The following is a 26,996-nucleotide window of genomic DNA, read 5'->3' as shown; positions in this document are numbered from 1 at the left end:
GGTATATTTTTCAAAAGACGAATTACAATTTTAATCGGGATAATACAGTTTTATTTTTTTTAAAACTAGGAATTTGCTTGTTTAGTTTTGATCACTATCTGTCAAAGCGATTTCCGCGCTTAAGAAACTTTACAAACCTGGTCATCGAGCAGGATGTTCTCCCGTAATTTTGCATAATTTTTACTTAATTTACCCCTAAAAAGTTAGTTCATTTCACTGTATTGTATCCACACCTCGTTTTGTAATCGCTACTTTTTTCGATAAAATATAATATAATTCCTAATTTCCTAATTTCCTCAAAAATAGGATATTTATCGTGCGACATCATTTATTGATGCACAAAATGGCCATCGCATCTTAACTAGCCACCTCACTACCTCTTGTCTTTTCTTTTTTATATGCCCTCAATTAGATTAGTTGATGATAACGCCTGGAGGCCTGGATGCAACTATTCGTGCTCCATGGATGTGCGTGTTGCATACAGGCAAAAATGAAGGCGCTCTGCCTTTTTCCGCGTAGCGATCGATGCGCGCTGCGATGTTTTAGCGCTGCGAGCAATATAGGTCGTTCGTTACGCTCATAAACGAAGTATTAAGGGCGGAAGATCGCCTTCGGTCCCGTAATTAATCGTCTTATCTACACTCTCTCCATACACTGCCTCTGAATATCTGTTCTCAGACTGTTCTGAATCAGACGCGACACCTGAGGGAGCTCGAAGGGGGCGTCGATAGGGAGTCTAGGGCTCAACAGGTATATCTATACTAAGTAGAAAGGCGTCGGGGGGGGGGGGGTGTGCCCCTGCAAAAATTTTAATTAAATCAAATTCAATACAAAAATGAAGGTATGCTTCGCCTTCAAACCTGTCGTCAAGTATGTTTCTAAGACCTTTTTTATAAAATTTTAGCGGTATGCTAATTTTACTCTCTCTCTGTCCCCTCCATCTTCTTCTTTGTTTTCTTTCATCTTTAGGGCAAAAGGGGGGGGGGCATGATATCTTCCCGCCATCTCCCAGCCCCATGCCCCCAGATCTGCCTCTGCTTTGAATGGACTAAGATTATGAAAATGTAATTACAATTAGTTGAATTGATTTTGTTGCAGGAAACAGTGCTAATGTACAGAGATGGAAAAGCTACTGGAAAGGATGGATACCGATTTCTGCAGGAATGGGCTTAACCATTCTTGCTGTGTCTCAGTGGAAACGCTGGCAGTCAAAACTTGCGAACCCGGATGAATGTCACATCTCAGAATTTGAGGTGAGGGAGTCTGCTTTTCATTGTAACTCTCCCTATTAATAGCTCCTCAATAATTGTTGAATAACTGTTCAAGCATGGATTTTATGTTCATGCTTTTTTTTTCTCAAGCAGATAGATGAGTAGGTTTGAGGAAAGAATTAGACAATTTTAGTTTTAAGTAAACCCATTTTGGTAGGTAACGAAATCAATGTTTTTTTTTTTACGTACAGCTTTAATGATTTATAATGTGCCATCACCAAAATATTGAACTAAACGTATAAAAATTGCTTTCGTATCGTAAGCGCCTAGATTGATCAGATACATGGCCGGATTTACCTACTTGCCGCTCATGGGCCGCCTGTATTTTTCCGCCCCCTTCTCATTTGTTTTGAAACATCAATAGATCGTATTCGACAGTGGTTCGATGTATCGTTTGGTTCAAAACAATAGAACATGAGCTCAAAGAAAAATTTTAGGATTTAATTTGGAAAAGCTGAAAATGAAAAAATTCCTAACAATTTCATTTTTCATTGCCATTTGGTACTCGAGAGAATAAAAATTTGATCACATAGGACCCGTTACCTCAGATTTCTAAATTGACTTTTGAGGCTGTGGTCACATATTGAACCAATCGATATCAATGTAATCTCACCTGTGTGATATGTCGAATACGATTTATAAAAACCATCAAGTGAACGTGCCGGTGGGGGAGGGGTGTATGAGACGCGTTTACTCGTGTTGGGCACATTTTTTGTGAAATCCCTGTCAACACTAACAAAAGCCCATCCCTGTATGGATAAAGCCTTCCATTTATAAAAAGCGAACGAAAAAATTATGAAAGAACAAACATAAATGTTATTATAAATTTTAACTTCCACCGCCGCGCCGACCGCACTGTGTTGGCGCAATGCGTAAAGTATTCATGCAGTTTTGTAGGCGCTATGCGTTTCACGCCGACCGCTGCTGACCACACTGTTTGGCGCAATGCGTGAAGTATTCATGCAGTCTTGTAGGCGCTATGCGTTTCAAGCCGACGACTGCTGCTGAACGCAGTGTGTTTGACGCAATGCGTGAAGTATTCATGCAGTCTTGTAGGCACCATGCGTTTCATGCCGACCGCCGCCGCCCCGCTCCATTCCAGGACAAATTGAGTGTTTCGTCTCTCTCTTAACTCGACTATTTAAAGGTGTTGTCTCTTGTAACACCGAAAGACGACAAAATTAGAAATTACTATACTTTTACTCTCAGGAAATAAGAGATTTTGTCGCCTTTTCTCGTTTGTAATTTATTTTCTAAATCCGATTTTTTACTCTCTATTTTTGATACCTAAGTACATTAAAAAATATTGCAAATTTTGCCGCCCCCTACTTTTTGCCACCATGGGCCGCGGCCCATGTGGCCACCCCCTTAATCTGGCCCTGAATACTGATACCTAGATACTGAACAAATAAAGCATTACACATTAAATTGAAATTCCATAAATTGGTTTAGAGAAAAAACAATTGATTTTTGCACTGATCAGATGAAGCTAGCTTAGCATGTAGGTCATCAAAGGTCAAACTGAAACTGGCTTTGTTGGGTTTTAAAACTCTTATCTTAAAATTGTTCAAAATAAAATTTTAACGTATGCCGAAAAAACTACCATAGATTTTCATAAGTTGAAAAGTTTAATCAAGTTTAAAAAAAAAAGAACCCTCAGAGTTCATAAGTTTTTGTGCCAAAAAACCCGTAGCCTCTCTCCAAAGCCCATAATTGTCTTATTTGAAATTTTTTCAAAATGTACAGTTACTGAAATGTGTATGTCAGTCCAAGAAGATGGTTTGAACCATTACAAAATCAAGATTCCATTGATTCTGCTTGCCAAGTTATTTTGATGATTTTATGCTCTTTAATTTGCTAAAATTACCTTTTTTTCATTACAGATTCAATGCTACCGAGCAGTGCCTCTGCGAGCCATATCCCGAGCTTGGGGTTGGATATCCTCTCAAAGAGTACCGTTCAGTATGCGAGAGTGGCTCTATACTAAATATTCAGTCATGTTTGGTGTTAATTTGGATGAAATCGCAGATGATCTCATTTCTTTCGATTCTCTCAGTGATTTTTTTATCCGCCAACTGAGAGAAGGCGTGCGACCTATTGCTCAAGCTGAGTGTCTTGTAAGTAATTTCTTCATCTTCCTTTTCCCAATCATCTTAGATCATTTTTATATTTTATTTTTCAGGGCTGGAGGAAATTTGTTTTTCCAAAACCTATTAAGTGGAAATGTTTTCCAATTTCTTCAATGTTCCAAATCTTAAAATGGACCAGAAATTGCATAAAATAACAGCCCATTTTCATTTAATTATTTTCCTCTCCTTTTTTTTCAAGAAACAAAACAAAAGATAATATTGATGCTCTCAAATTTTTCTTGCAATGCCAAACATTGCCTCCTATCCAAAATCATTCAGACCTGTGCATTGTTCCCATTTTTTGTCCACTTTTAAATCCAACAAAATATAATTGTCCCCCAAAAGTATTGAAGGTCTATGTAATAACTGCATTTTGGAGTGTTTTTTGTTATAGATCCTCTGTGAAGTACCTAGAGGATTACAAGGCCTTATTGTTTCCCTCAGTATCTAAGTTTTTTTTTAGCAACTGTTTTGATTCACCCTTAATAGGAAGCAAAACTTCTACCCCTAAGATGAGGACTAAAATTCCATTTGATTTCTGAATACAATTTTTTGTAAAGTAATTTTGTTTTGTCTTGTTTCAGACCTCTCCTGCCGATGGAACAGTTCTAAACTTTGGTCGTGTAACGTCATGCAATATTGAACAAGTGAAGGGTGTAACATATAGCATTAGAACTTTTCTTGGTGAACCGACGTGGCAGAAGAGAGGAAGCACAACAGATTCAGATTCAGAGCTTTTAGAAACAAAGTCAAAATCTATTAAAGCTAGTAGTTTAAGTACCAAAGCCAGTGATTCCATAGTTTTAACTAAGCATTTTTCATTAAATCCTTTTTCATGGATAAGTTGGAGCTCTCAGACTCCTGAAGGAACTGAAAGTAATTCCAGTGATGTGTGCCATGATCCTGAATGGGAAGAATATAGATCTAAATTATTAAAAGATAGTGTAAATAATGACCTTTATCAAATAGTCGTCTATTTAGCCCCTGGAGATTACCATCGATTTCACTCACCAGTAAACTGGAATGTTTCTTTTCGAAGACATTTTCAAGGTAATTATAATTATTTATTAACTATCTTACTACCTTGCTAACTTCCATTTGATCTGTGTTAAAAATGCCTCGGAATATTTCGTTGAAGGAATTGATTTTCAAACATCCGATTGTGTGAATCGCTTTCTGCGTAAGGTCCTAAAAAGAAAATATGTGACTTTTTCTCTAGTTCAGACCTCGTTCAGTGGCCCATTTTGTATATTTATGCCCTTATTTGATAGGAAGAATTTAGAGGAAAAAGCCTAGTATGAACCCTCCAATTCAGCAAGAAAAATTTTTTTTTTATGTCCATAAATACTATACCTTAGATTACTCGAGACACTTAATTATTATTGCACCTAACTAGTGGTGTACTAAACAGCATATCTCTTTGAGGGAAAATTGTTCTCATTTGAGCTTTTTCCGTCTGTATTGAGATTTTCAGCTTTATGCTGAATTTTTAACACATGTTGGCTAAAAAAACTCCAACATACCGTCTTACAACCCATGCGTTCCACCGCAATCAGTTTGTGTAATTATTATTCTGTATTTTTTACCAATTGTTTTCTTACCAATTATTCCTACCAATTATTACCAGTTATTACCTTACCAGTTATTTCTACCAATTATTTCCTCAGAGGTTCGGAAGGAAATTTTGGAGTTAATAATTTTGAAACTAAAGTTGTTTTGAGCCTTTTTTCTTATTCTCTTATCCTAGTACAATGATTTTGATTCTACGTATAAAAATTAGAATTGGTCACCTGCCGTAAGTTTCCCCTGCATACCATAGTCCTATCAATTTTTTTCTAAGTATAATTGCATTTTTTGGCTCGCTGTGACTAGCCCTGAATTAAAATTAAAATGGGCATGGACGTTGAAGCATACATGATATTTTGATTGTGAGTCAATTAGTTAATATCTTTATTTTCTCTTCTCAACAGGTGAACTTCTGAGTGTGAATCCAGTCATAGCAGAGCTGGTCCCTGAACTGTTCTGTCTGAATGAGAGAGCAGTTTATGTTGGTGACTGGCAGCACGGGTTTTTTTCAATGACTGCTGTTGGTGCTACAAATGTTGGCTCAATTCGTGTTTATTCTGATGAGGTAGGTGTTTGTTTTACATCAGAATACTCTGTTTGTTGTCCAATAAAGTTGTTTACCTGACAAAAAGTTGAGTTGTTGTGATTCAGAGGCATGCTTCCTCTTGAACTAGAGTCTCCTCAGATCTATTAATTCAGAAAAGTGCAGAATTTTCCAAGTAGGTCTTGAAGTATAATGAAAAAGCAAAAAATATAACAATAGTATAATGGAAATAATAAATGATTGAATGTTTAGAGTTGATTGGGTTTACAACCTGAAGATTTATGCAACAATTAATTACTTTTACATTTACATAGCTATAAAAAATGAGAGTTGAGTCTTCTAGGTCAGGCATTTGGTGAGTTTTAAACCAAGTACTTCAAACTATATTAGCGGTAAGGTGCTTAAAAAAGCTTTGATTTTTTACAAAGCAGGAGAACATAATTTTTCAATATTTAGGCGAATTCACCGAAGAAGCACGAATTTTGTCTGCAAGATCATAGTAGACACTTTGCTTTTACAATTATAAGAGGCCAAAAATATTGCTAGAATGTACAACTGGCTGTGTGTACTTTTAGAAAGATACTCTTCACAATCGAAGTAAAGAAAATAGTTAAGTAGCAGGGAGAAACATTGGACATTTGGATGTAAATTATTGGTAAATTATCAATGATTTGGATTTTAATTATCAGTAATTAGTTCCTTTTTCAAAATTATTAGTTCCTGTTATTTGGCAGATTTTGATTCTTGCCATCTATCTGATCTTTCTGGTAGACAAGGAACCAAAAGCTCTCATCAAAAACCAGTGAAATGTTGCAACACTTCTACGAGATAATGTCTTTAAATATGCTAATAAATTCGGTTTCCAATCCAGCTTAACTTAAAGTTAACACATAGAAAGTTTGATTTCTTAAGCTTATCGTCCTCAGGGGGTTGTGAAGAGAATCATATAAAATAACAAAGAAATTTACCCAGTGCCAAATCCTTTTGTCCAGAATATCCAGTTGCTTAAGAAACAATACCACTGATACAGTAAAAGGAATTTCATGCTAGAGCTGCATAAACATCGTTTCTGGCCTATTCGTAGGTTTTCTGATTGCTGCTGCAGCGCTTTTTTTTTGTGATTTTGTTTCACGAATACACGGTTAACTTGTCCGTTTTATAGCACAGAGAGCTTTATTGTTGGTGGTACATGTTCATAAAAAATGTTACTTCAGCAAAATTGTTCCTTAGGTAACATTATGTTTTTATATTTTTCTCATGTCTCAAATTTTTTTCTTTTCTGCATCAATAAATTAAGCCTATTTCAGATTTTCCATTTTAATTGATATCTCTTTTTATTGTATTTTCAGACTTTACATACAAATACGAAAAAATGGAAGCGAGGAAGATTTCGAGATGCTGAACTGGACCTGAGGTGGTCCAAAGGTGATGAAGTTGGCGAGTTTCGACTTGGTTCAACAGTTGTCTTATTGTTTGAGGCACCAAAAAGTTTTCAGTTCAGTATTTGTCGCTGTCAAAAAATCAAAGTCGGAGAATCAGTATGCTGTGATAAAGAAAAATAAATTGTCTATTTTTTCCAATTGCTGTTTTATTTTTGCTTTGCTACCATGGTATCAGAAAAATTTCCACGTCATCCTAATCATTGTTAATTTAGGTAACTTTTGTCCTGATGTATCATTAGACTGAGTAAGAACTTAAGAAAGATGTGCAAGGTGTGTTTCCTCCTCAAAAATTAATGAAGAACACAGAAAACATATTCAAAACTACCAAAATCTTTTCATAAGTGAGAAAAAAGAATTTAAAGTTCATGTTAGAATCAGTCCCTTCAAAAATTCTGCTGGCCCCAAGAGAAAAAACTCAATCCAGTTGACATTGATCATCAAAAAGAACTTTGTCCGTTCAAAAATAATCAGAGTACAAGTTCATGAAACTCGCCCTCTTTTTCTATACGTAACATAGTACTTTTCTTTGGTTAAGGGAAACTTGGCCGGTTTGAAAATAGTTTTGGCAAAAACCACATGGAAATTCATCAGTATTCAAGTCGACTCAAGTAGACTTTGGTTTTTTGTCGAACAGGAAATTCACTGATAATGAGCACAGATAATTGTAATTGTAATTGTTGTTGATAATTGTAATCCTCAAATGTAAGGTTTCAAAATCTATGATTGTTTTAAATCTTTTTGAAGAAAACTATCCAGACTATCTTATCAAAATTTTTTATGAATATTTTTGAATGAGAGAAGAGAATGAATGGAAAATTTTAAAAAATAAACTCTTCGTTAGTTTTCATTTAAAAAAATCAAAAGCGAATACTCGCAGTGTCACAATCTGTGGGACATATTTTTCGACTTGAACCATTTATGTAATTGTCATGCTTAATTTCTCAACCTGTCTAAGGATCCATCGTTCATCCTTACCTAAGCAGGCAAATAAAAAATTCTAGTACCCATGACCGCATTCAATTTCCTTCTCATTATGTCTTGAATACTAGGAACATTCTAGTTATGACATTATGAAATTACTTTGGATAAAAGTGAGTTTTCATGTAAAATTTTGAGGAAGTGAAAAATTTCTTGTACCAAGTCTATATACCTAATTTCTAACATTTTTTAAACCAAACAATAACACAAATCAAAAGATCAGGTTGAAAAGCAACTTTAGGTGATATTTTTTGAACCAATAATTGGACGCATTTCTGCTAAACGGAAGTAAGCACCATAGGGAGAAGAAGGGGAATGCAGGTTGGATTGGCAGGTGCAGCCAAGTAACGGACTCATTACATCCGATAGAATGAGTAGTATTTCCAAAAATGTAGTGTTTAAAGAAACCTATTTTAAGTTTTAATTAGCCTTATTTGGGGTTGAAAATCGTCTGATAATATTGGTAGTAAACATCCTCCATGACTATGAAAATTAACTTAATCGCTTCCAACTTATTCTTTTAAATAATGAGGCAGAGTCTTCTCTATCATAACACCGAGTAATTTCGTGCTTAAGCCAAGAGCTGCAGAAATATGTAGAATCGATATTTTCCCTCCTAGAATATTAAATACGTTTCAGATCTTTGGTGGATGTTTTGGTTGGTTGATATATATTGCAGTGTAATTATTGAAATGAAATATCAGATTGGAAATTACTATTCATAAAAGCGTTTGTGCGAGGTATGGGAAAATAGAAATCGAACTTTGGTCAATGTGAGCTTGGATGATCCGTCGGTCATAAAGGATGAAATAATTTGGTCTCTACCTGACCATACCTACCTCATATAGTTTCTTTTTCCCATAAAATTCTTATCTCTATATCATATAGAGATAATCTGTCTCAACGGGGATATTTTAAAAAATTATCAAAAATAATTGAAAGGCAATGCGACGGAAGCAATCATCAGGTTCTTTGCCGGTGAGTAAAATTAAATGTCATCTGTGCGAAGCCACGATGAAGCCAGCGATGAAGCCAGCGATGATCCAGTTTCTTAATGGGGTCGCTTCGATAGAAGACTTTGGCAGTAGGATCCCAGAGTGGGTGACCCCTCCCACACCTATACCACACATTACCTACTCCTCCTCCCCCAGTTACCGGGCATTTCAATAGGAGGTGCGGGCATGGAAATTTTCGCACAGGGAGCTTTAAGTGTAAGGCCAGCATTTAGCGTAACGAGATTTAGATAGTGCAGTCAAGTACGAGGGTGATCCAGAAAGTAAGGTTCCCTATTCTTTTCTCTGCAACTATTAAAGCTACAAAAATTGCAATTATTCCATCAGAGACTTATCTTTCTAACGGTATAATTGCAATTTTTGTAGCTTTAATAGTAATTGTTGAGAGAAAAAAAAACAGGGAACCTTACTTTCTGAACGACCCTCGTGTATACCGATTATTTCCCAATATCTCATTGTACATTTTGTATTTGGTGTAGAACACCAGTTGCGCTGGTCATGTGGCATTAAGTTGTTGAACTTTTTGCCATCAATCAATATGGTGCTATCCAATTGTTTAGGGAGTTGAAGATAAAAACACGAAGCTCTGCTGGTCTCCTTCAAATTAGATGAATCATGGCTCTTTTGCAAAATGTTGGACTATATTGGGATCTCTCCAATATTTCAATCCTTTTTTTGCAAGAATTTTTCAATTGAAGCTGGAGAATATTCAAACGAACCGCCTTATGAAACGCCGCAACGAACGAGCAAGTGTGGCAACATGTCTTCAGAAGGTCCATGTAAATTTTGCAATTTGTTCTTAGATTAAGTTTTGTTTATTGAGATTACCCCGCGGAAATTTTATCTTAAAATTATTTAAAATAATTAAGAAGAACTCAGGAGCTCTAGGAAGTTTTTATCGAAAAAATGGCGCCTCCTTTCACGTGCTAAAGTATGTATAGAATTTACAGATTTCCGGCAGTGATATAATAGAGCCGTTGGTACTATGCACAACAAAAGAGGGAAAACCTGAAAAAAGTGAGGTTAGTTTGTTTTGACCGCTCTTCCTTCAAATTCGTCGCAATTTGACATTTTGTTTACCCATGAATATTTTGTGATCTTTCCGTTATGAAGGGTTCAGAGGAAACGAAACTTTCAACATCTCCAACTTCGTAAGTTCAATATCTTGTTTAGCTTCTTAAAAGCTTTTCTATATCTCACGAAGAAAGTAAAACAAATTCTTCTCTGCACTCCTTTCAAGTGTTTGCCTGTGTGATTGCCTAAAACACCTCTCCCGCCTGAAGTAATAATTTCCGGAGTAGTGTTCAGCTTTTGAACCCAATCGTTCATGTATTCTTGCTTACACTTATCGACAAATTAGACGATATTTTGTCACTTTTACACTAAGACTATTAGACTTTAAACTTTGCCCAGTGTGATACACAGAACCGGACAACCCAAGCTTGGTTGTTGCTTGTATTCCTTGGCTACATCTTGGGGCAGGTTTCAGCTACATTCAAATAAATTGCGGTTGGATGGGCATTGCAATGTTTATATTTCACTAAATTTAAATTATTAATATTCTAGTCCAGGAAAGAAAGCTGAAATTTTCCTGCCAATCTCATTGCACATGGTGCCATGTCATCAGCCAATTTTTTTTCAACAATCATTCGCCTTGTTTTGTATGCTTTCTGAAAGGATTCTGTATCCTAATTTTTAGGTAGCCCTAGTATTATTTAGAATACATCAAATTCTGTTATATCCGCAAGCTTTAACTGGAATTGTTCAGAACTACCTTGGTGGCAGCTTTGTAGTCACCCAAGGCGTAAGCGCTTCTACAAGCATCTGAACATCTCTCGCTTCAAACTTGTCACATGTAGGCCCCATAGGAGGATGTTTTATCCGTAGTGGGTTCAAATTTTGTCTTAGTAATCATGCCAACTTAATAGTAATTTGCTTCAACCTGTTGAAGATCAAAGCATCATTTTTTATTGTCTCAATTTGAGCGGGAAAAACCCGTAAACTTTGTTTTTGAGACCGTTAAATAGAACTTCAAAGTTTCTGTATTATTTTCATATCATGTGAATAGCAAGTATCAGTATTATATCTCTCTTTTGCTGCTTTTGTACTCAAAGCAATCACATTTGATGTTTAGGAAACGAATCAAGCTTAATATGAAATCTAACGACCGCAAATCCGCACTGTTGGAAGAGGACTTGAGTGATATGGGAGTAGATTTATTGTACTCAAAAGATGATGATCCAGATGCGCCATTTTCTGCTGATGATTCCGAGAATGAATGCCCACCCACTCCTGAATTGAGTCAGGTAAAATTAGCTTTAAGTATGACCTAAAGAAACTTAGAACTCCCACTAGATAACGTTGACAGTTGTTAACGAACCCTGTCTCGTGCAATCAATTGATTTACATATCCGTACACAGCGACATATCGCTCTCTGTTAATCCTATTTGGTAAAGTATTTGGTCGGTCAAGGGGATATTAATAACCGCCAGCTAAGAGCTCGTCTATTGTATGTTGAGACAGAAGTCTAGTATTGTAGGCATAAATCACCATTCATTAATGGTGCCATCTGATTTCATTATTAAGTAACCTGTTGAGTGGTGCCGGTTTAGAACTGATCAGTGGTTGAATTTTGTCTCAACATATGAGCAAGCTCTATACGATGGGGTCTGTACTCAGTAACTCACATATTCATTTTACTTTACTGACAATATCAGACTCAGAAGTCCGTTTTTTGTATGTGGTGGCTGAATAAAAGAATGAGTTGAAAGTAATCTGATCTTAACTGGGAAAACAAAATGTTGGAAAGAACAAGTACCCAGAAGTAGAGAGAAGATTCAGCGCAGATGAGCTCTTACCACAGCTGTTCTTAACGCTGCCTCACCTGGGCTTCAGTGGTATTTTTCACATGCTAATTCATTCATTTTTCACCAAATCATTCGCAAGAGGATTTCTGTGGAGGCTGTTTTCTCAGTCTAGACAAGATTTTTATGATCTCTCTCTGCGTAAAAGCAAAAGATCAAGAAACTTTGTTGCGCTGATAATGAGGCCAGCTTCTCCAGAAACGTTGCCTCAGTTGCCCTCCCGATCAGTTGTAAGTAACTGACATTGCTCCAGGGCGCACGTTTTCTAGGCACAACATCAACTTTAAGTGACTTTGTCTCTTGGTCTCAAAAAAGTCCAGTTTTATTTTTTTAAAATTTATTTATTTGATAGATCATATTGTGAAATTTTTTACACTCTTATTTATAATTGCTGAGTTCCATGCATGAGAATGGTACACCTAATTTGTCAGCTCTGAGGAGCATGATTATTTCCAAAGGAAGAGGACTCATTGGAAAAATTAACTTTTCCTTTTTATTTCTACCATCATCGTTTTTTTTGGGGTTTTTTTTGTAATACAAGTTTTTTTTCTTGTGTCCTGTATACAGGGAGCTGTGCTTAAATCTTCAGATTCCTCCTCTAGAGTCTTGAAGTGTCTTAAACCAAGTAATGTCGAAGTAACGCCGGATGATTTTCTTCGCTTTCGTAAAAGAACCTCAGTATCAAAATTTACTGGCAAAGGTGAGTTTTTTTCCCTCTTTCATCAATTCGTCTGTATGCCGGTAGGCTTTCCCGTAGTTCAGAAAATCTGGAAAGTCAGGGAATCTCACAAGCAGCATTTATCAAAAGTCAGCATAACTAAATGGGAAAAAAATCCAAGTGAAAGTTTTGTTCGCAGGTCAGCTTATATCTTTCAAATTTAAGCATCACTATTGATAAGTCATTACTTTCGTTAATTTGTCAAGCCAAATTCACACTATCAAACTTTTAATTCAACTCTTGGATGCAACTTGTCCCATGAAAAGTTGGATAGTGTGATACTGACAAGAGAAAACGACAATGTAATGAAAAATTGAAAGGAAACTTGAAAGTGGCATCACAGTTGGAGCAAAATCTTCCGACTGACATGAGCTGAAGCTGTATCTTCGCAAACCGCAGGCTGATGACGATATCACACTGCAGTAGTAATGGAATCAAATTTTTTTGTGTCTAACTTTCCATCCACCTTTTTGTTCAATTATGTTGAAAGAAATGTTTGATGGTGTGAATTGGGCTTTACAGTGATAGCTGTAATAAAGTGATTGTTGTGTGCATGTGTTTGGCCTGCAGGCGTAAAAAGTTTCACACAATAAAACAGTTCAATGTAAGTTAATTTTAAATCCAAGATACCATGGCTACCCATTTTATTCTTTTGATTATTCAATGGTCCAAGTTCTATGTTTCAGACTTATTTGCAACGCTGTCAGATGAAATACTTCTCATGATTTTCAAGTGGCTTCCAAAAGAAACACTGTACCATTGCATCTTTGTTTGTAAACGTTGGCAACGGATTGTCTATGATGAGAAACTTTGGTATAAAATTGAACTTAGCAGTAAAGTGTTAAAGCCGGACAATGTAGCTTATGCTTTGATGCGCAACCCAAGGCTGTTACGTATGTCCCAAACATTGGTGAGTTATTTTAGTTGGTTCCATCTGTGATCTTCGGTAGCATAAGGGTACAGGAAGTTCCCAGCTTCCCCCAAAATTTATATGTTGGTAGTCTTTTGCCATTTTTGAACAAAATTCATGATCAATTCCCTCCGAAGAAAAAAGATGAAAAGGAAGCACCTTCCTCAAAAAACTTGACTTTTACACAGCTAAAACTCCATAAACTTGAAACTTTTTGATGAAACCATCGGAGTTTTTCCATTTTCTCTGGATAATTAGGGGATTCCTTTCATTTTATGCAAAGTTTTTTGCATTCTTGTCGTGACAGACCTAAATACGTCAGAACCTTACAAAGTCCTTAAGTATCTCATTCTCGCTCCCCTCAGGAGTATTTTCTCTTCCAGGAAGATTAGTCAATTCAAATTTTAATGTTTTATTTTTTGTATGATGATTTTCTTTGCTCTTTTTTTGTGAGAAAAGTTCCATGGTGCAAAATTTTAAAAACTTGAAACAGCATCTGAGGTGCCAATACTTAGAAGTCTGTTGAATTTTTCATTAAAGGCATTTCCTCTTTTTTCTCTATAAGATTCTATTCTGGTCGTCAGCTGCTTCACTAAAATCATACACTTGTGGTCCAAAATGAACTTCTTAATCAAGAAAATCTATTAGTTATTCTTCGAAAGGCTGCAAGTCAATTTTTGAAAATAAAACAATAAATGGCTGCATTCATGATTGAACTTACACAAAGTAAGTTTTCCGTCCTGAATCTTCAATGTGATGCTTAATTGTCTCAATGTTTTTTTTTTCTTCTGCAGATTCACAATCCGATGTTTGATCAAACAGAGTCCTATATGTCAAAATTTGTAAGCAAATTAGAGTATCTAGATTTATCAATGGCTGTCATTTCAAAAGAAGGTAATTTTTAATGATACTTTTAAAATAAGATGAGCCTCTCCCGTCTTATTGCCTTTTTGTTATCTCTTAAGGAAAATTCTTCAATTATTGCAGGTCTGTTTCCTCCTAGGAAGAACGCAATCCAGGACCTTTTCCAGTAACCTTGCATCTGCCATTCTCTGTATGTGATCATACATTATGAGTTGTATTGATTCAATGGCATGAGCAATGTTTTTTTTACATCCATGATCTCACTTATCCCTTCATTTCAAACCCAATCCTGGATAATTAAAACATCAGATGAAAGTTTGAATTTTTGAAGTCCTCAAAAAGCTTCAATTGAAATTCTGTGTGACTAATTTTTCTGGAATCCATAATCTCACACCCTTTCATTCCGAAAACGATTAAAAAAATTGAAACATCAGACAAAAAACTGGAATATTTTTAGCCTCTTGAGCGCTTATCAATCCATGTTTTGTGCAATCAATTTTCTTGACAGCAAAATTTCAGAAAAAGGCTGTTGTAAATTTTATTTTGAAAAAAAAAAAAAAAAAATCAGTATATGTATGTTGATCTCATGGGAATTTGCGGAAATCGGCCGAATTTCTTTCGGTAAAAGTAACGTTTAAACTAAAAGTTACGTAAATATACCTAGACACCAAGAATGAATTTTTTAGTGATACTTTGATTCGTAAGGTTTCCTGAGAATAATATAAAGTCCTCAGATCATTCGTTCGTCTCAAAACCAAGAAACATAACCAGTCACGCAATTTTAAATGCATCAGAAATAAAAATCTGCCTCAAAAAATTATCATAGCTGCGGATGTCTTCATTTCTCATAAGTAGTCACTTGTCTCTTCAGTCCCTAGTGTATTTTTGAATTTTTCAGCAACCTGCAGTAGTTTTCTAAAATGTTTGTTTTTTGTTTTCCCAGATTTAGCAATTTTAATGAGCAGATGTAAAAACTTAAAGAAATTAAGTTTGGAAGCTTGTCCAACCGATACAAAGGTTTGCGAAGGAATTGGACAGAATACCAAGTTGGAAGTCCTTAATATGGCATTGTGCACTGAAGTAGATGCAGATGGTGTTAAATTTATCACATCTAATTGTCCAAAGTAAGTAGGATCCAAAATTTAAACATACTTGAGCTGTGTCTTCTATATATCATGGCACTGTACCATGTCATGGCTTTCATAGCTCATGAATTTTGACGTTCTAGTTCTTTTCAAAGTGAACTATTCAGTTGTTTTCAAGTGGCCAACTGAGGCATTGAAGTCAATCTATGCATTAGGCAAGTAATTAATTAGAGCTAGGTTTCACACATTCCCATCCTCTTTGGTCTGATACGAGGTACCTTTGATCTTGTCAAAAAAAGTTAATACTCAAGATCATTCTTCCATTGTCAAATATACTGAAAATACCCAACTTAAGTAAGTTTGAATCAAGTACTAAGATTCTGTTTTTTAGGTGTGAGAAGTGAGAAACAGAGGCAGAGAATTAGAGGTAGGGACTAATATTTTCTCAATTATTCCATCAACTTGTTACAGTTTGGGCCACATTTTTAGCGTTTTTTTCTCGCTTATGAGTTAAATTTGGAAAGTTATATGCATTCATTACATTCTGCAAAAAATTCTGATGAAGAAACATTTTAATTCTGATAGATATTTTGTCAAATAAAATAAACATAGTAAAATAATATGTTTGAATAAATTTTTTTCGCTTAATTTTACCTCCTGACTTCTGGCTTACTAATTGAATTTACAATCAACCACTGAGACAACTTCACATAGTGCTGGTCTTCTGGATTTAGAAATAAAATCTTGAAATAATGCTCTTTTGGTCTGTTCTTGGATATTTCAGTGAGACTCAATAGATTTTTCCGCTGCGGTGCTGTGCTGCTTCCTCTTCCCCCTCCAGTGCAAATTTTGCTTTACATCAAATAATTGTGTTGTAGTTGAAATCATGTATTTTCTTTCACTCTTGGACTCAGTGGTTCTTTATGAATTTTTCAGATTGCTGGAATGGAATTTAGGATGGACCAACCTTTCTCCAGAGGCTGTAGAAATTGTATGTAGCTTTGTGTCTGAAAAAATCGAAGCCTTAAATCTAAGTGGAGCTAAATCAGTTTCCAATGAAGGTAAGTTCTGGCTTTTGTTTTTTCTGGAGAAGGTGATCTTTTTTTCTGAGTCATCCTGTAGAAGTGATCGCTCTTTTAAATAAGTTTTTTCATTTTTTATTCTTATTATTTTAACTAGAAAAACATGCACTTGTGCAGTCACCTCACACCAACTAATTGTCAGGTATCTCCAGGTAGCTGATTCGCAGCACAGCATAAGTACAGTCTGGGTGTTGTACAGTGTGCATGTCGACATTAGTGATCATGATGTAAAAAAATTTCAAGAGCCTCATATCAAAGGTACTGAACAAAGGAAGTGGATTCCATAATTTTCTGACATTTTGTTCGGCCTTTTTCTTTAAATCTTTACAGAACAACGTTTCAGTTTTGTCTTGAGTCAAATGTTCTCTTTTTTTCCAGATGTTGAGGAATTAGTATATCGTTGCAAGCAGCTCAAAGAACTTGATCTCAGTGACTGCACAGAACTTACTGTTGATTGTGTTAGTCAAATCTGCGGGCATTTGTCAAATTTACAGACGCTATCGCTGAGCCGCTGCTATAATATCCAGCCTTCATGTTACTGGTAAGGCATAGCTTTTTTCTGCAAATTTCTAACAAAATGTTTCGTCAGTTAGTTAAATCTTCACAATAGGTCCGTTGCGCTAGTCAGAGAATTGTGTTTTGATGCTTGATTCTTGTAGATTAGCTGAAAATAATAAGATCTGTTCAAACCGCAACTTTCTATAACCGAGATATCGCCATTTGAAAAGTCGGGTTTGACGTCATCCACCCCACGGTAGTGACAAGTGACACCCTTGGTTTCTTCCACCTTGCTTTCTTTAGTCAGCGAGACATACATTTGTACTAGTAATGTAATGTGAAACTTAGATGAAAGCAAGGTGGAAGAAACCAAGGGTGTCACTACCGCGGTGGATGACGGTAAAACTCCGATTTTCCAAAGGGTGATATCTCAGTTAATATTGATTTTAGAAAGTTGCCTTTTGGACGGATATCATTATTTTTAGCTAATCTACAAGGATCAAGCATCAAAACACAATTCTGTAACCAGCGCAACTGACCCATTATTAGATGATGAACCCTGAAAGAGGCAAGAGAGGAACAATATTTTTAAGGTGAAACTACCCTCCATTTGACTATCAATCATTATACGACTGAAATCAAGATAAATTTTGATACGTTCCAGAAAATCGAAGTTTCATATTAAAATGCCTAAGCCCTCCACGGCGTCATCAAAAACAATTATTCAGCCATCACCAATGACCACCACTTTGTTGTTGCTAAATTGTTCCTGTCAAGCCGCAGAACACACTGAAAACCAGCAATTCAAAGCTTTCAGACAATGGTTTTCGTGTTTTGCGTTTGGTCTTGTTGCAACGCCAGTGCTCCTTTTTGATATTTAGTACTTAACAATCAGCCCCTTGAAGAAACCACACCTACAGCAAGAGTCTCCGTGATACAGCAACACTATGAAAATGGGTGGTTTAAATCGCCAGTCATTAAGACGGATCCAGCCAGAAGTGACCAAAAATAAAACGGTCATCGTGATCCTTTTGGCAGTGAAAGTGTTAAATGGTGAATAGGGCACCTAATAATAGCTACCAGAAAGTTAACCATCGGGTTTTCCAAGATTGCGTTCGGACACTTTTATAAGATAAACCCAGATTAACTTCGATGGGGAAACTTGGAATTACAGACCGAGCAGAAGCAACAAGGATTTCAAGAACTGGAGAAAAGATTGCTGACTTTGGTCCTCCATGTGGCAGTTGTTATTCTATGGGAAAACTATGCATGGGAGACGTATCACTCCCTCTCAAATGTCATCGAATATTATTGAGAATCTTCAATGGCTTGAGAAAGTATGTCCTTCCTGAATTGTAAAAGTAATGTACCTTCTAAAAACATGGAAGCAAATTAAAGACTACATTACCTAATTTATTACCTCATTCATAACTGTTTTCTTGTTCATTTTCTGTATTAAAATTTTTTGTCAATTTTCTGTATTAAATTTTTTTGTCAATTTTCTGTATTATAATTTTTCGTCAATTTTTTACAGGAAACTTTTCATGCTTCCAAATTTAAAACATTTGAATTTGTTTGGTCTCGTGCATGATAAGCACCTGGATAAACTTGAGAAAAACGCTCATCCGGTGGAAATCAACAAGATGAAATTTTCCAGTATTGCTCGGCCCACAGTTGGAGTACGTAGAACCAGCATTTGGGGTCTTCGTGTTCGACACTAATCTCACATTTGTTCCATTGTAAATTTAGTTTTACAACTCAATTTTTATTCCCTTATCAATTTGAATAAGTTCAATCGACTGCCATGCCATTAGTGTTCTAGGCACTTGATTTTCTATTTTTAGTGTAAGTTTGTGATCTTTTTTTGTAAAAACGAGCCTTGTCATGTTGGAGGTGGAAGAGTTTTTTTTTCCCTGTGAGGGTACACCTATGTTAATTTTAAGGTCGCTAGAGTGGATCAGGAATTCGCTAGTTACTTTTTTATTGTTTTTTTTCACTAATAAATTGATTTTATTATTTGTCTTTGCAATTCCTTAAGTTTTTAATTTTTGCCTCTCAGTCCTCAAATCGGCACATATTTCGTCAAAACCTACTGAAGACTACCTACTATGTTTTTATACTTAAATGTTGCTGCATTTCTTCTGATCAAATAGACCAAGTTTAAGAGAAATGCATCAAGTTTGAAAAGAAAGAGAGACGTTTTCAGTTTTATTCCTCCATAAAACTCAGCATTTAAGAGAAAACTCAACAACTCTTCGCGTTCAAAATATTTTCCATGACTTGGAATTTTTACCAAATGACGGTGCGTGACTAGTTGTATTCTACACTCACTCTGAACTGATTTTTTCTCCCAAAATGCGACTTGGTGCATTCCTGTCAAACTCCGCCTAAATCACGTCAGTATTATGAAATAGCGCCATTTTTTTTTATGACATTACTTACAGTTCCACATGTTTCCTCTATTTTGCAATGAATTGAATGAAAGTTCTGCAATATCTTTTATCAGAATTATTCACTTGATAACAGTGAATTTCGGAAACGGCAAGAAGTTACAAACCTCAAATTTTTAGAAATAAAAAGAAATATTTTATAGAATCATTTTTCTGCAAAATAATGGCACTTTCATATGAAAATGTAAAGAAACTCTTATATGCCCTGTAGTGAATGTTTGCAGTATGACATAGCCAGTGTTTATACTTTAAGATACATGCTGGTAAACAGGAAAGGAGTGTCATTGGCATAAACTACATCTACTTGGAAATGTATGTACAAATAAAATGAATTTATTAAACCAAAACACAGCTGTACAATTCATGGACAATTGTATAAATGCTAATACCTGATGATACGGAGACTGACAAAATGAAAAAAATATATTCTGTTAATAGAACTGTTAGGAAATACTTCCTCTTAAGATCAATCGAAATAGCAGGCTATTGGAGTCTTCGTAGATAAGATCAGACAAAGTACACAAGTTAAAAAGACAATTCTCATTCACTTCAGAAGAAGATGTAAAACAGAAGTGCTCAGTTTCTAGGTTAATTTCCTCCTTATTCTTATAATTAAAAAATAAAATAAAAATAACTTACTCAAATTAACAAGTTAGAAGCCTCCTGCACAAAAGAAAGAGGCAATAAACTTAATGTGCTGAAAAGTAACCGAGGTTTGGTAGAAAAACCGGGTGGGAAAAACCTGCTAAGTGATGTGATGAGAAATGTTTTCCAAGCTTGAAAAACCTCTAGGATGTTCACAAATGTTATCTTGATCGAGCCTTCACTTCTGTGGGGGAATAAGAAAATGATCAGGATTCAGAATTGTGGAGAAAAAATTATACCCCACTTTTATGCTATTAAGAAAAAGCCATTAGACTTAGTCGACATCAATTTTAACAGCTGGATGGGTCTTATACCCCATATGAAACCACAGAATCAGGAAGTTGTTGAGGATAAGAGCAATATTGCTCCATGGAGCCAATACAGTTTATTAGCAATATTTACATTATATTGGAAATTTCCTTTCAGGCTTCAATTTTTAGAAAGAAAACTAACAGCTACTTAAGTGCAAGCAGAAGTAATAACAGTGTGGTGATAATAAGAGTAGTGTACTGATTACAACCTACATGAAGGGAAAAGCAAGATTTAAGACGGTCAAGCCAAAATTGATGTGAGACTGGAAACAACTGAAGTTCGGGAAATTGCCAAAAAAAAAAAAAAAAAAAAAAAAAAACCCTGGAGCCCAAAGAATGTGTTACTCCTTCGTTTTTCCTGCAAATGGGGGGGGGGGGGGGGGAGGAGGATGGTTGGTTCCATTCAGCCTAACAAGGACGGTGTTGATACATCAGAAAAAGGGCCCGACTTAATTTAGGGACAACCTGAGAGCAGTTGGGACTTCATGGTTTTAAATTTAAGTTACTTACTAGAGTGAGATTTTATAAAATGAAATATTTTATTCTTACATCAGTAGTGGCCATTGGTGAGATCTTCTTTCATCTCAACATCCTCATTCTCCTCTTCTTCATCTTCTTCCTCTTCTTCTTCTTCATTGTTTCCAATGTTTTGATTACCTTCAGGTTCTAAAATGAGAGCAAAAAAATTTCATTAATACTCATGCGCTACCAAGTTGAGATATTCCCTAAATAAGTGTTATCTCAATTGAGGTGTAACTGAGAAGAACAGTGTGGATGCCGCACACCATCATAACATATTGCCTCTCATAATTAACTTTTCTTCTCTTTAATTTTTCTTGACCCATTGACCGGAGCGTAGAGCAGAACGATGAGAGAAGAAAACAGAGCATAATTGCACATTTCTCAAAAACATGGAGGCTCACAGCTTAAGCCTCAGTTTAAATGATTAGGTATTTCCAATTTATTAAGTGCGATCATTGTACTAAAATTTTACTAAACGCAACAAATTTTCATTTGTCGTTAAGATAGTGATTGGTATACAATTCTGAAACAAAATTACTTGCTACTTTCTTTCATTGTACCTTTTTATAGGAAAAAAATAAGACAGAAAAAATATGTTAACTTACTTTTAGAGTTTGAAGGTATTTGTCCTGCTTGTAAGAGTCTATTGAGTCGTTCGACTTCTTCCAAAGATGAAGCCTTTGAAATAGCTTCTCTAATTTTCTGAATTTGTTCCGATGAAGGACCTGGAAACCAAAAAAAAGGTGATTAATACTACAACCGGTCCTTTGAAAGTACGGAAAGCTTCCAAGCTTCTAGGAATTTTGTTAAATTCTTTTAATCCTAAATGATGGAGAAACCCCATGTAGTAAATGTCAAAAATGGGACCTCTTTGAAACGATATTTTTGGTGAGCTCCGATGATGTAGCCAGGTAGGGATGACGTTTACTGATGGGCTGAATTCAGCTATACGCATGGCCTTGCTACATCAACTCGGCTGTCAGCTTTTGATTGCTCGAATTTTCTGCCTGAAGATAATCCCTTCCCACAGATTCGGTCATATTTAGTTTCACAACTTGAGAACCATCACTCAATTTCACACTGATTAAAAGTTGACCCATCGATGACTATCATTGTGGGAGAAAAGAAAAGGGGGTTGAGATGGGGGAACTGTGTTTGTGACGATAAAAAGAGGAGAGGTTAATGCGTAAGTAGTTACTTACCATTGGATGTTCCATTGGCAGGTCTACTAAGAGGAGCTCCAGGAACAAATGTTTTGGCCTTCGATCTTTTTTCCAAGGTTCTGCGCATTTCTTTCCCATAATCACTATTAAACAAAGCTGCAGCCTCTTCTCTTTCCTGATCAAAAAAAGATCGAAAATGGAAATCAGCAAGAGTGAAAGTAATGTGAGGTCTGAGTCCTAAACACTGTTGGACCTACCTTCTTTTTCAAGTGTATTATAGCCGGTCTATAGTTTTCATTAAGAAACAGAATTTGACCTGTATGAATTAGGACTGCATTAAGCAGAAAGGAACTGAGCCACATCAGCTACTGCCAAATTTAATCAGGCAACTTAATTTTTTACATGAATACGGTTGTGCGGATTTTAGTGCAAATTTCAGTGAATTTTCTGCCTGAAGCGAACTCCTTAAAATTTTCAAACGAATCTGCACAAACGCTCTCCTGCAAAAAATTAAATTGCCCACTAAAATTTGGCGATAGCTTGGTGTGGCTTCGTTCCTTTCTGATGAATTGTGATGACCCTGATTAGGGTCAAAAGGGGGTCGTTTCTGGAGCGTCGCGACGTCAGCCGACGGGACGTCTCAATAGTGAGATATCTCGAGCTGACGTCACAGGACTCCAGGGGGGGGGACTGTTGTGTCGGACAGCGGTCGCCCGTGGTCTCTCTATAGAGAGAGATCTCGTCCAGACCACCGACGCAACACAACAGTGGGGCTCTTGGGGGGGCAGTCGGTGACCCTCCCAAAAATGAAGAAGTCAATGAAGAAGACAAAATCTATCCTTGACGATCTTTCAAATGTATTCCTTTGTTTGGAGTTGAACAATCCTATTCCGATGGACAAGAGCCCGACAAGACTGAAATAGGACAGCTAAAAGGGAAGAGACTCGGAAAGGAATATCCGGTGCTGAAAAGCGAGCCGGAGTCGTTCGTCTGATTTTTGCGGTTCGTCAATGACGTACGAGTGCAGACCGGAGCCCTGAGCACTTGCACAAGACGACCACGTTGCGAAGACTGGCTTTCCTCGAGCGTCGGAGCAAGTGGCCCAGCTCCCTACGCTCGGGTCGGCCGGCGGCGCGCATGCGCATTTCCCAGCGGACATCAGCATTTTTCCTAAAGTCGGTGCTCCTCCTGACGTTGCCAATTTCCCCCTGAAATGATGAATTGTCTGGGAAAATTGGGCGTCTCCTCACAGAATGCGGTTCATTTTATTTGCTGGCTCATACTGATTTCTGATGAATTGAGACATTAAATGTCACAAGGGTTTCCTCTCCAAAGAGCTATTGTCACTATGTCACTCAGATCACTCTTTGTATCTGATAAAAGGCTCATAATAAAAGGGCAGACTTAATCAAAATTGGCCGAAGTCCACTTCATGTTGCCTAATTTCCTCTCAAATTTTATTTTTTTAAGAGAATCAAACAACATAATGCCCTGAAACTTTCTGTGCATTTCTCCACCTTATAAAGATAATACTCATAAAATTTGAAGTCATAATGAAGATTACTTGTCTGTTGAGAAAATTAACATAAAAGGAGATTAAGCAACATGTAACGTGGTTACGCTAGTGCCGGTTAAACCTTTCACAAATGCACTATTCAAATACATAAATTTTAACTTTGAAAGGTAAATTTATGAGCAGATAATCGCGCATTGTGATTAAATCAATATATAACAAATGCTAGCATGTAGAAGCAAATTAATAGTGTCTAAACTTAGAGACAAATTTCAATAACACTGTTCCTAAATTTCAGTTCATATTTCACTTATTTAGAAGGAAACTGCCGACTTTACTTTAAACTCCAGCATTTTTTGCGTATGTTCAGGGTTACTTTCACCGTTCCCTCCACTCCAGTGCGGAACACTTAAAATCCATACCTTTAGTCGTATTTTCTTGAAATCCAGAAGCGTCAGTTGAGGAATCTTGTACACAACGTACAGCCTGTAGTGCTGTTTTGATGTAACAGGACAATACAATAAACTAAGTGTGGTGAGTTTTGGCAGTGTGCTGAGGGGATCTAAATCGCATAACTCATCAATCAAGTTTCCTGTCAAGATCAGAGACTCTAGATTTGGAATAAATTCTTCTAAGCCATTTGCAATTCGCCTATGAAACAAATGCAAATTAAAAGTATGAAAAACATGTAAGTGTGAGAAAAACTTTTAAAAAGAGTTATAAAAAAGAGTGAGGAAGAAAGAAATAATGCGACACCGTCGAAATACTTCTCATAAAAATAAAAGAATTGAGTGGTGAGAAATAGTGACTGAAAGAGAGCAGATTGGAGAGCTTGTCAGATCATAGCAGACTATCAAGGTAAAAAGTTATTAGATGCTATTTAATACGTTAATAGATTCTCAAAATGAGAAAAAAAACGAATTTGGAGAAATACATTTAGGAACCGGGCCAAAAGGCCGTAAAATTATTGCTACTAAAAATATTTGGACCAAGACTAATCCACACACGGTTAGTCATTCCTGAGGACGAGTTTTGAGACCATTCTGTGCATTCACGGCATTCTAGGTCACACAAGCTATGGTCAAATGATGGCGAGGCAGGAAATATAATTTCAGAACGATGCACAGTGACTGATTCAGAAAGGCAGGGGTGCAGAAACTTCCCAACCACGCGACCGGCCGTTCGCGTGAAATGGGGCAACCCATGTGAGGGTGAAAAAATTAAGGGAACCTGAAGTTTTTTTTCTTCTTTTTTTAGGGTTTAGGGAGAACCAAACTGTTGGCCACGCTGTCATGAGGGAACCCAACTGTCGACTGTGTTATTTTCAGTGTTGGGCAAAATTCTGTGAAAACTTAAAATGGGAGAACCCTTGGAAGTTTCCAAAACCAAAACCAAATGTATTTCACATTACATTCGACTCTGTATTTTATTCTTGGGGAACTAGGAAATAAGAATCTAAAAGAATACTTACACAATGCGATTATTATTTAAGAGAAGACATTTCAATCTCTTCAAAAAACAGAAACCGTCTAACTTTCGAATATCATTATCCGAGAGATCTAGTGTATCAAACTGATCAAAAGTTGCACCTAAATTTTCAATTATAGGTATTTTATAACCTGAAAAAGAAAACAAGGAAGGTTAAACATTGAAACAACTTTCCACAGTCACAAAACTAGGCGAGCCTACTACAAGGGGGGATACTAGGTCCCGGGTAACGGGGTCCGTGCCGCCCAAAACACTGATTCAAATTCATATGAAACCCTTGTCTTGTAAGGAAAAGCCAAAAAATCAACCCTAAAGATTTAATCTAATGAACGATAATGATCAGAAATTGTTAACAGTATCGATTACAAGGTTTTTTTTCCAAACAGGATTCTGCTTTCATTTCCCTACATTATGCAAATTTTTTGGTTTAGTATGATTCTTTTGCCTCATGCACAGGGGCCATGGTCCTTGGTTTGGCTAAAAATTCCAAATCTGCCGAAATTCTTGATCTAATCGGTACTATATATTGCATGCCAGTTCGACCATGTCACTTGAGCTTGACGAGCCACATTAAATCACACCAAAGTCATTCAGTGATTTGTGGTGTCTATATGACTCAGCTAGAGAGAATTTTGGGAATTGATGCACATAGAGCCTGATTTGTGATGATTGTTCTCATGATTTCTATGAAACCTTGAAAATGAAAAGTAAAGCTTCGGCGTAGGGATCGACATAACCTAGACATAACCTCCCGATAAGCGCAAATGATATGGACCATCATTGTGGCTTGTTCTCAATAGTGAATTTAAGGAGAAAGTAGGATGGACCATGGACCCACAGTGTATTAATGGTTTTCAAAATGGTTAGTATCTATAAGAAAATGAACAAATAGACCACTTACCTCTTAAATCTAGCTCTCTGTCGTGGACAGGATTTGTATACTGCATACATTGTGAAATCAATTCGGGAGATAGTTTCACCATGTTAAAGCATTACCTAGACTTATTTCTAATGAATAGAAGAACAACTTTTAGACGCACGAATTAAAACTTCGGGATAAAACTCAAACAAAGTTTAGAAAATTTCAGTAACTCCGGGATTTGTAAACAATCGGGAAGCATGAAAATTCAACGACATGCAACAACGAACTGCGATGTATCATCAGTCAACAGTCATCCGCGAATTTTTTAAATTCAGCCGCGAAAATATAACTGAACGGAACTGTCAAGGTCGAACTAGCAGCGCACGCGTGACATACAGGGTGATCCAAAAGTCCCTTCCACCCCCTCTAACTTTTTACCTAGTTGAGGTAAAGATTTGAAACTTGGGGGATATTCCTAGGTCAAAGGGAGCTACTTTTTGGTCCCCCTAAAATTTTCAGGGGGGCCCCCCTAGGGGGGGGCAACGGCCCCCAACTTTTAATTTTCAAATGGGAAGACCCCCTTTGTGATAGCTCGTTTGAAAGAATATAAAAAAAGAAAACTTTTCGCGCAAACCCGAAGTCAATATCTCAAACCGTTTCAAAATGGCGGCCGGTTTAAGTTCAAAATGGCCGAAAATTCACACCGGTTATTTGTTGATGGATTTGCGCGAAAATCGGTATGTAGAGGTTTTTTTTACACGAGAAAAACGAATTTGACGTTAGATTTTCAAAAGAACCAAAATTTCCAAAATGGCCGCCGGTTAAAGTTTAAAATGGCCGAAAATTTCCACCTTGGTTTTTTCCTAATGGATTTGCCTAAAACTTGGAATTTGAGAGTATATTGGCATAGGATAAACAAATTTGAACTTAGATTTATAAAAAAATCAATTTTTGGTAATTTTGAACTTTAACCGGCGGCCATTTTGGAAATTTTGGTTTTTTTTGAAAATCTAACGTCAAATTCGTTTTTCTCGTGTCAAAATACCCCTACATGCCGATTTTCGCGCAAATCCATCA

General features: G+C 36.4%; 3 protein-coding genes across 4 annotated transcripts in view; 2 read left to right on the top strand and 1 right to left on the bottom strand.

The window, feature by feature from the left end:
* Pisd (phosphatidylserine decarboxylase) overlaps positions 1–7,090 on the top strand; it is a 52,769-nt gene extending 45,679 nt beyond the window's left edge. For both annotated transcript variants that reach the window (XM_072299152.1, XM_019042699.2), the window contains exons 2-6: positions 1,099–1,253; positions 3,155–3,388; positions 3,985–4,450; positions 5,371–5,531; positions 6,860–7,090. In XM_072299152.1, the coding sequence (XP_072155253.1) occupies positions 1,099–1,253; positions 3,155–3,388; positions 3,985–4,450; positions 5,371–5,531; positions 6,860–7,072 (1,229 nt within the window). In that variant the 3' untranslated portion in view covers positions 7,073–7,090. The remainder of the gene's footprint in view (positions 1–1,098; positions 1,254–3,154; positions 3,389–3,984; positions 4,451–5,370; positions 5,532–6,859) is intronic.
* A 2,845-nt stretch (positions 7,091–9,935) lies between these two features.
* On the top strand, positions 9,936–18,994 carry Skp2 (S-phase kinase-associated protein 2). Its single transcript, XM_019042757.2, has 9 exons — positions 9,936–10,094; positions 11,078–11,249; positions 12,376–12,508; positions 13,213–13,436; positions 14,231–14,330; positions 15,244–15,424; positions 16,322–16,446; positions 16,846–17,008; positions 18,500–18,994. The coding sequence occupies exons 1-9, from the start codon at positions 10,051–10,053 to the stop codon at positions 18,684–18,686; spliced, it is 1,329 nt and encodes a 442-aa protein (XP_018898302.2). The 5' UTR covers positions 9,936–10,050; the 3' UTR covers positions 18,687–18,994.
* A 732-nt stretch (positions 18,995–19,726) lies between these two features.
* On the bottom strand, positions 19,727–26,201 carry U2A (small nuclear ribonucleoprotein polypeptide A'-like U2A). The gene is made up of 7 exons (XM_019042758.2): positions 25,959–26,201; positions 25,041–25,188; positions 23,992–24,220; positions 22,096–22,231; positions 21,499–21,618; positions 20,921–21,037; positions 19,727–20,244 (listed from the first exon to the last, which is right to left on the bottom strand). The coding sequence occupies exons 1-6, from the start codon at positions 26,038–26,040 to the stop codon at positions 20,922–20,924; spliced, it is 831 nt and encodes a 276-aa protein (XP_018898303.2). The 5' UTR covers positions 26,041–26,201; the 3' UTR covers positions 19,727–20,244; position 20,921.
* Between the last annotated feature and the right edge of the window lie 795 nt (positions 26,202–26,996).

This window comes from Bemisia tabaci, chromosome 4 (genome assembly GCF_918797505.1).
Source record: "Bemisia tabaci chromosome 4, PGI_BMITA_v3".
Classification (NCBI taxonomy): domain Eukaryota; kingdom Metazoa; phylum Arthropoda; class Insecta; order Hemiptera; family Aleyrodidae; genus Bemisia; species Bemisia tabaci.
Note: the sequence above shows the minus strand (reverse complement) of the source record. Positions and strands in the feature narration are given on the sequence as shown.

Coding starts and splice junctions, on each gene's coding strand:
- Skp2 (XM_019042757.2), top strand. CDS start 10,051: ATGAAGGGTTCAGAGGAAACGAAACTTTCAACATCTCCAACTTC. Junction 15,425..16,321: donor ATCACATCTAATTGTCCAAA/GTAAGTAGGATC, acceptor TGAATTTTTCAG/ATTGCTGGAATGGAATTTAG. Junction 17,009..18,499: donor ATCCAGCCTTCATGTTACTG/GTAAGGCATAGC, acceptor AATTTTTTACAG/GAAACTTTTCATGCTTCCAA.
- U2A (XM_019042758.2), bottom strand. CDS start 26,040: ATGGTGAAACTATCTCCCGAATTGATTTCACAATGTATGCAGTATACA. Junction 24,221..25,040: donor TTAAATAATAATCGCATTGT/GTAAGTATTCTT, acceptor TTTGTTTCATAG/GCGAATTGCAAATGGCTTAG. Junction 21,619..22,095: donor TGCCAATGGAACATCCAATG/GTAAGTAACTAC, acceptor TTTGGTTTCCAG/GTCCTTCATCGGAACAAATT.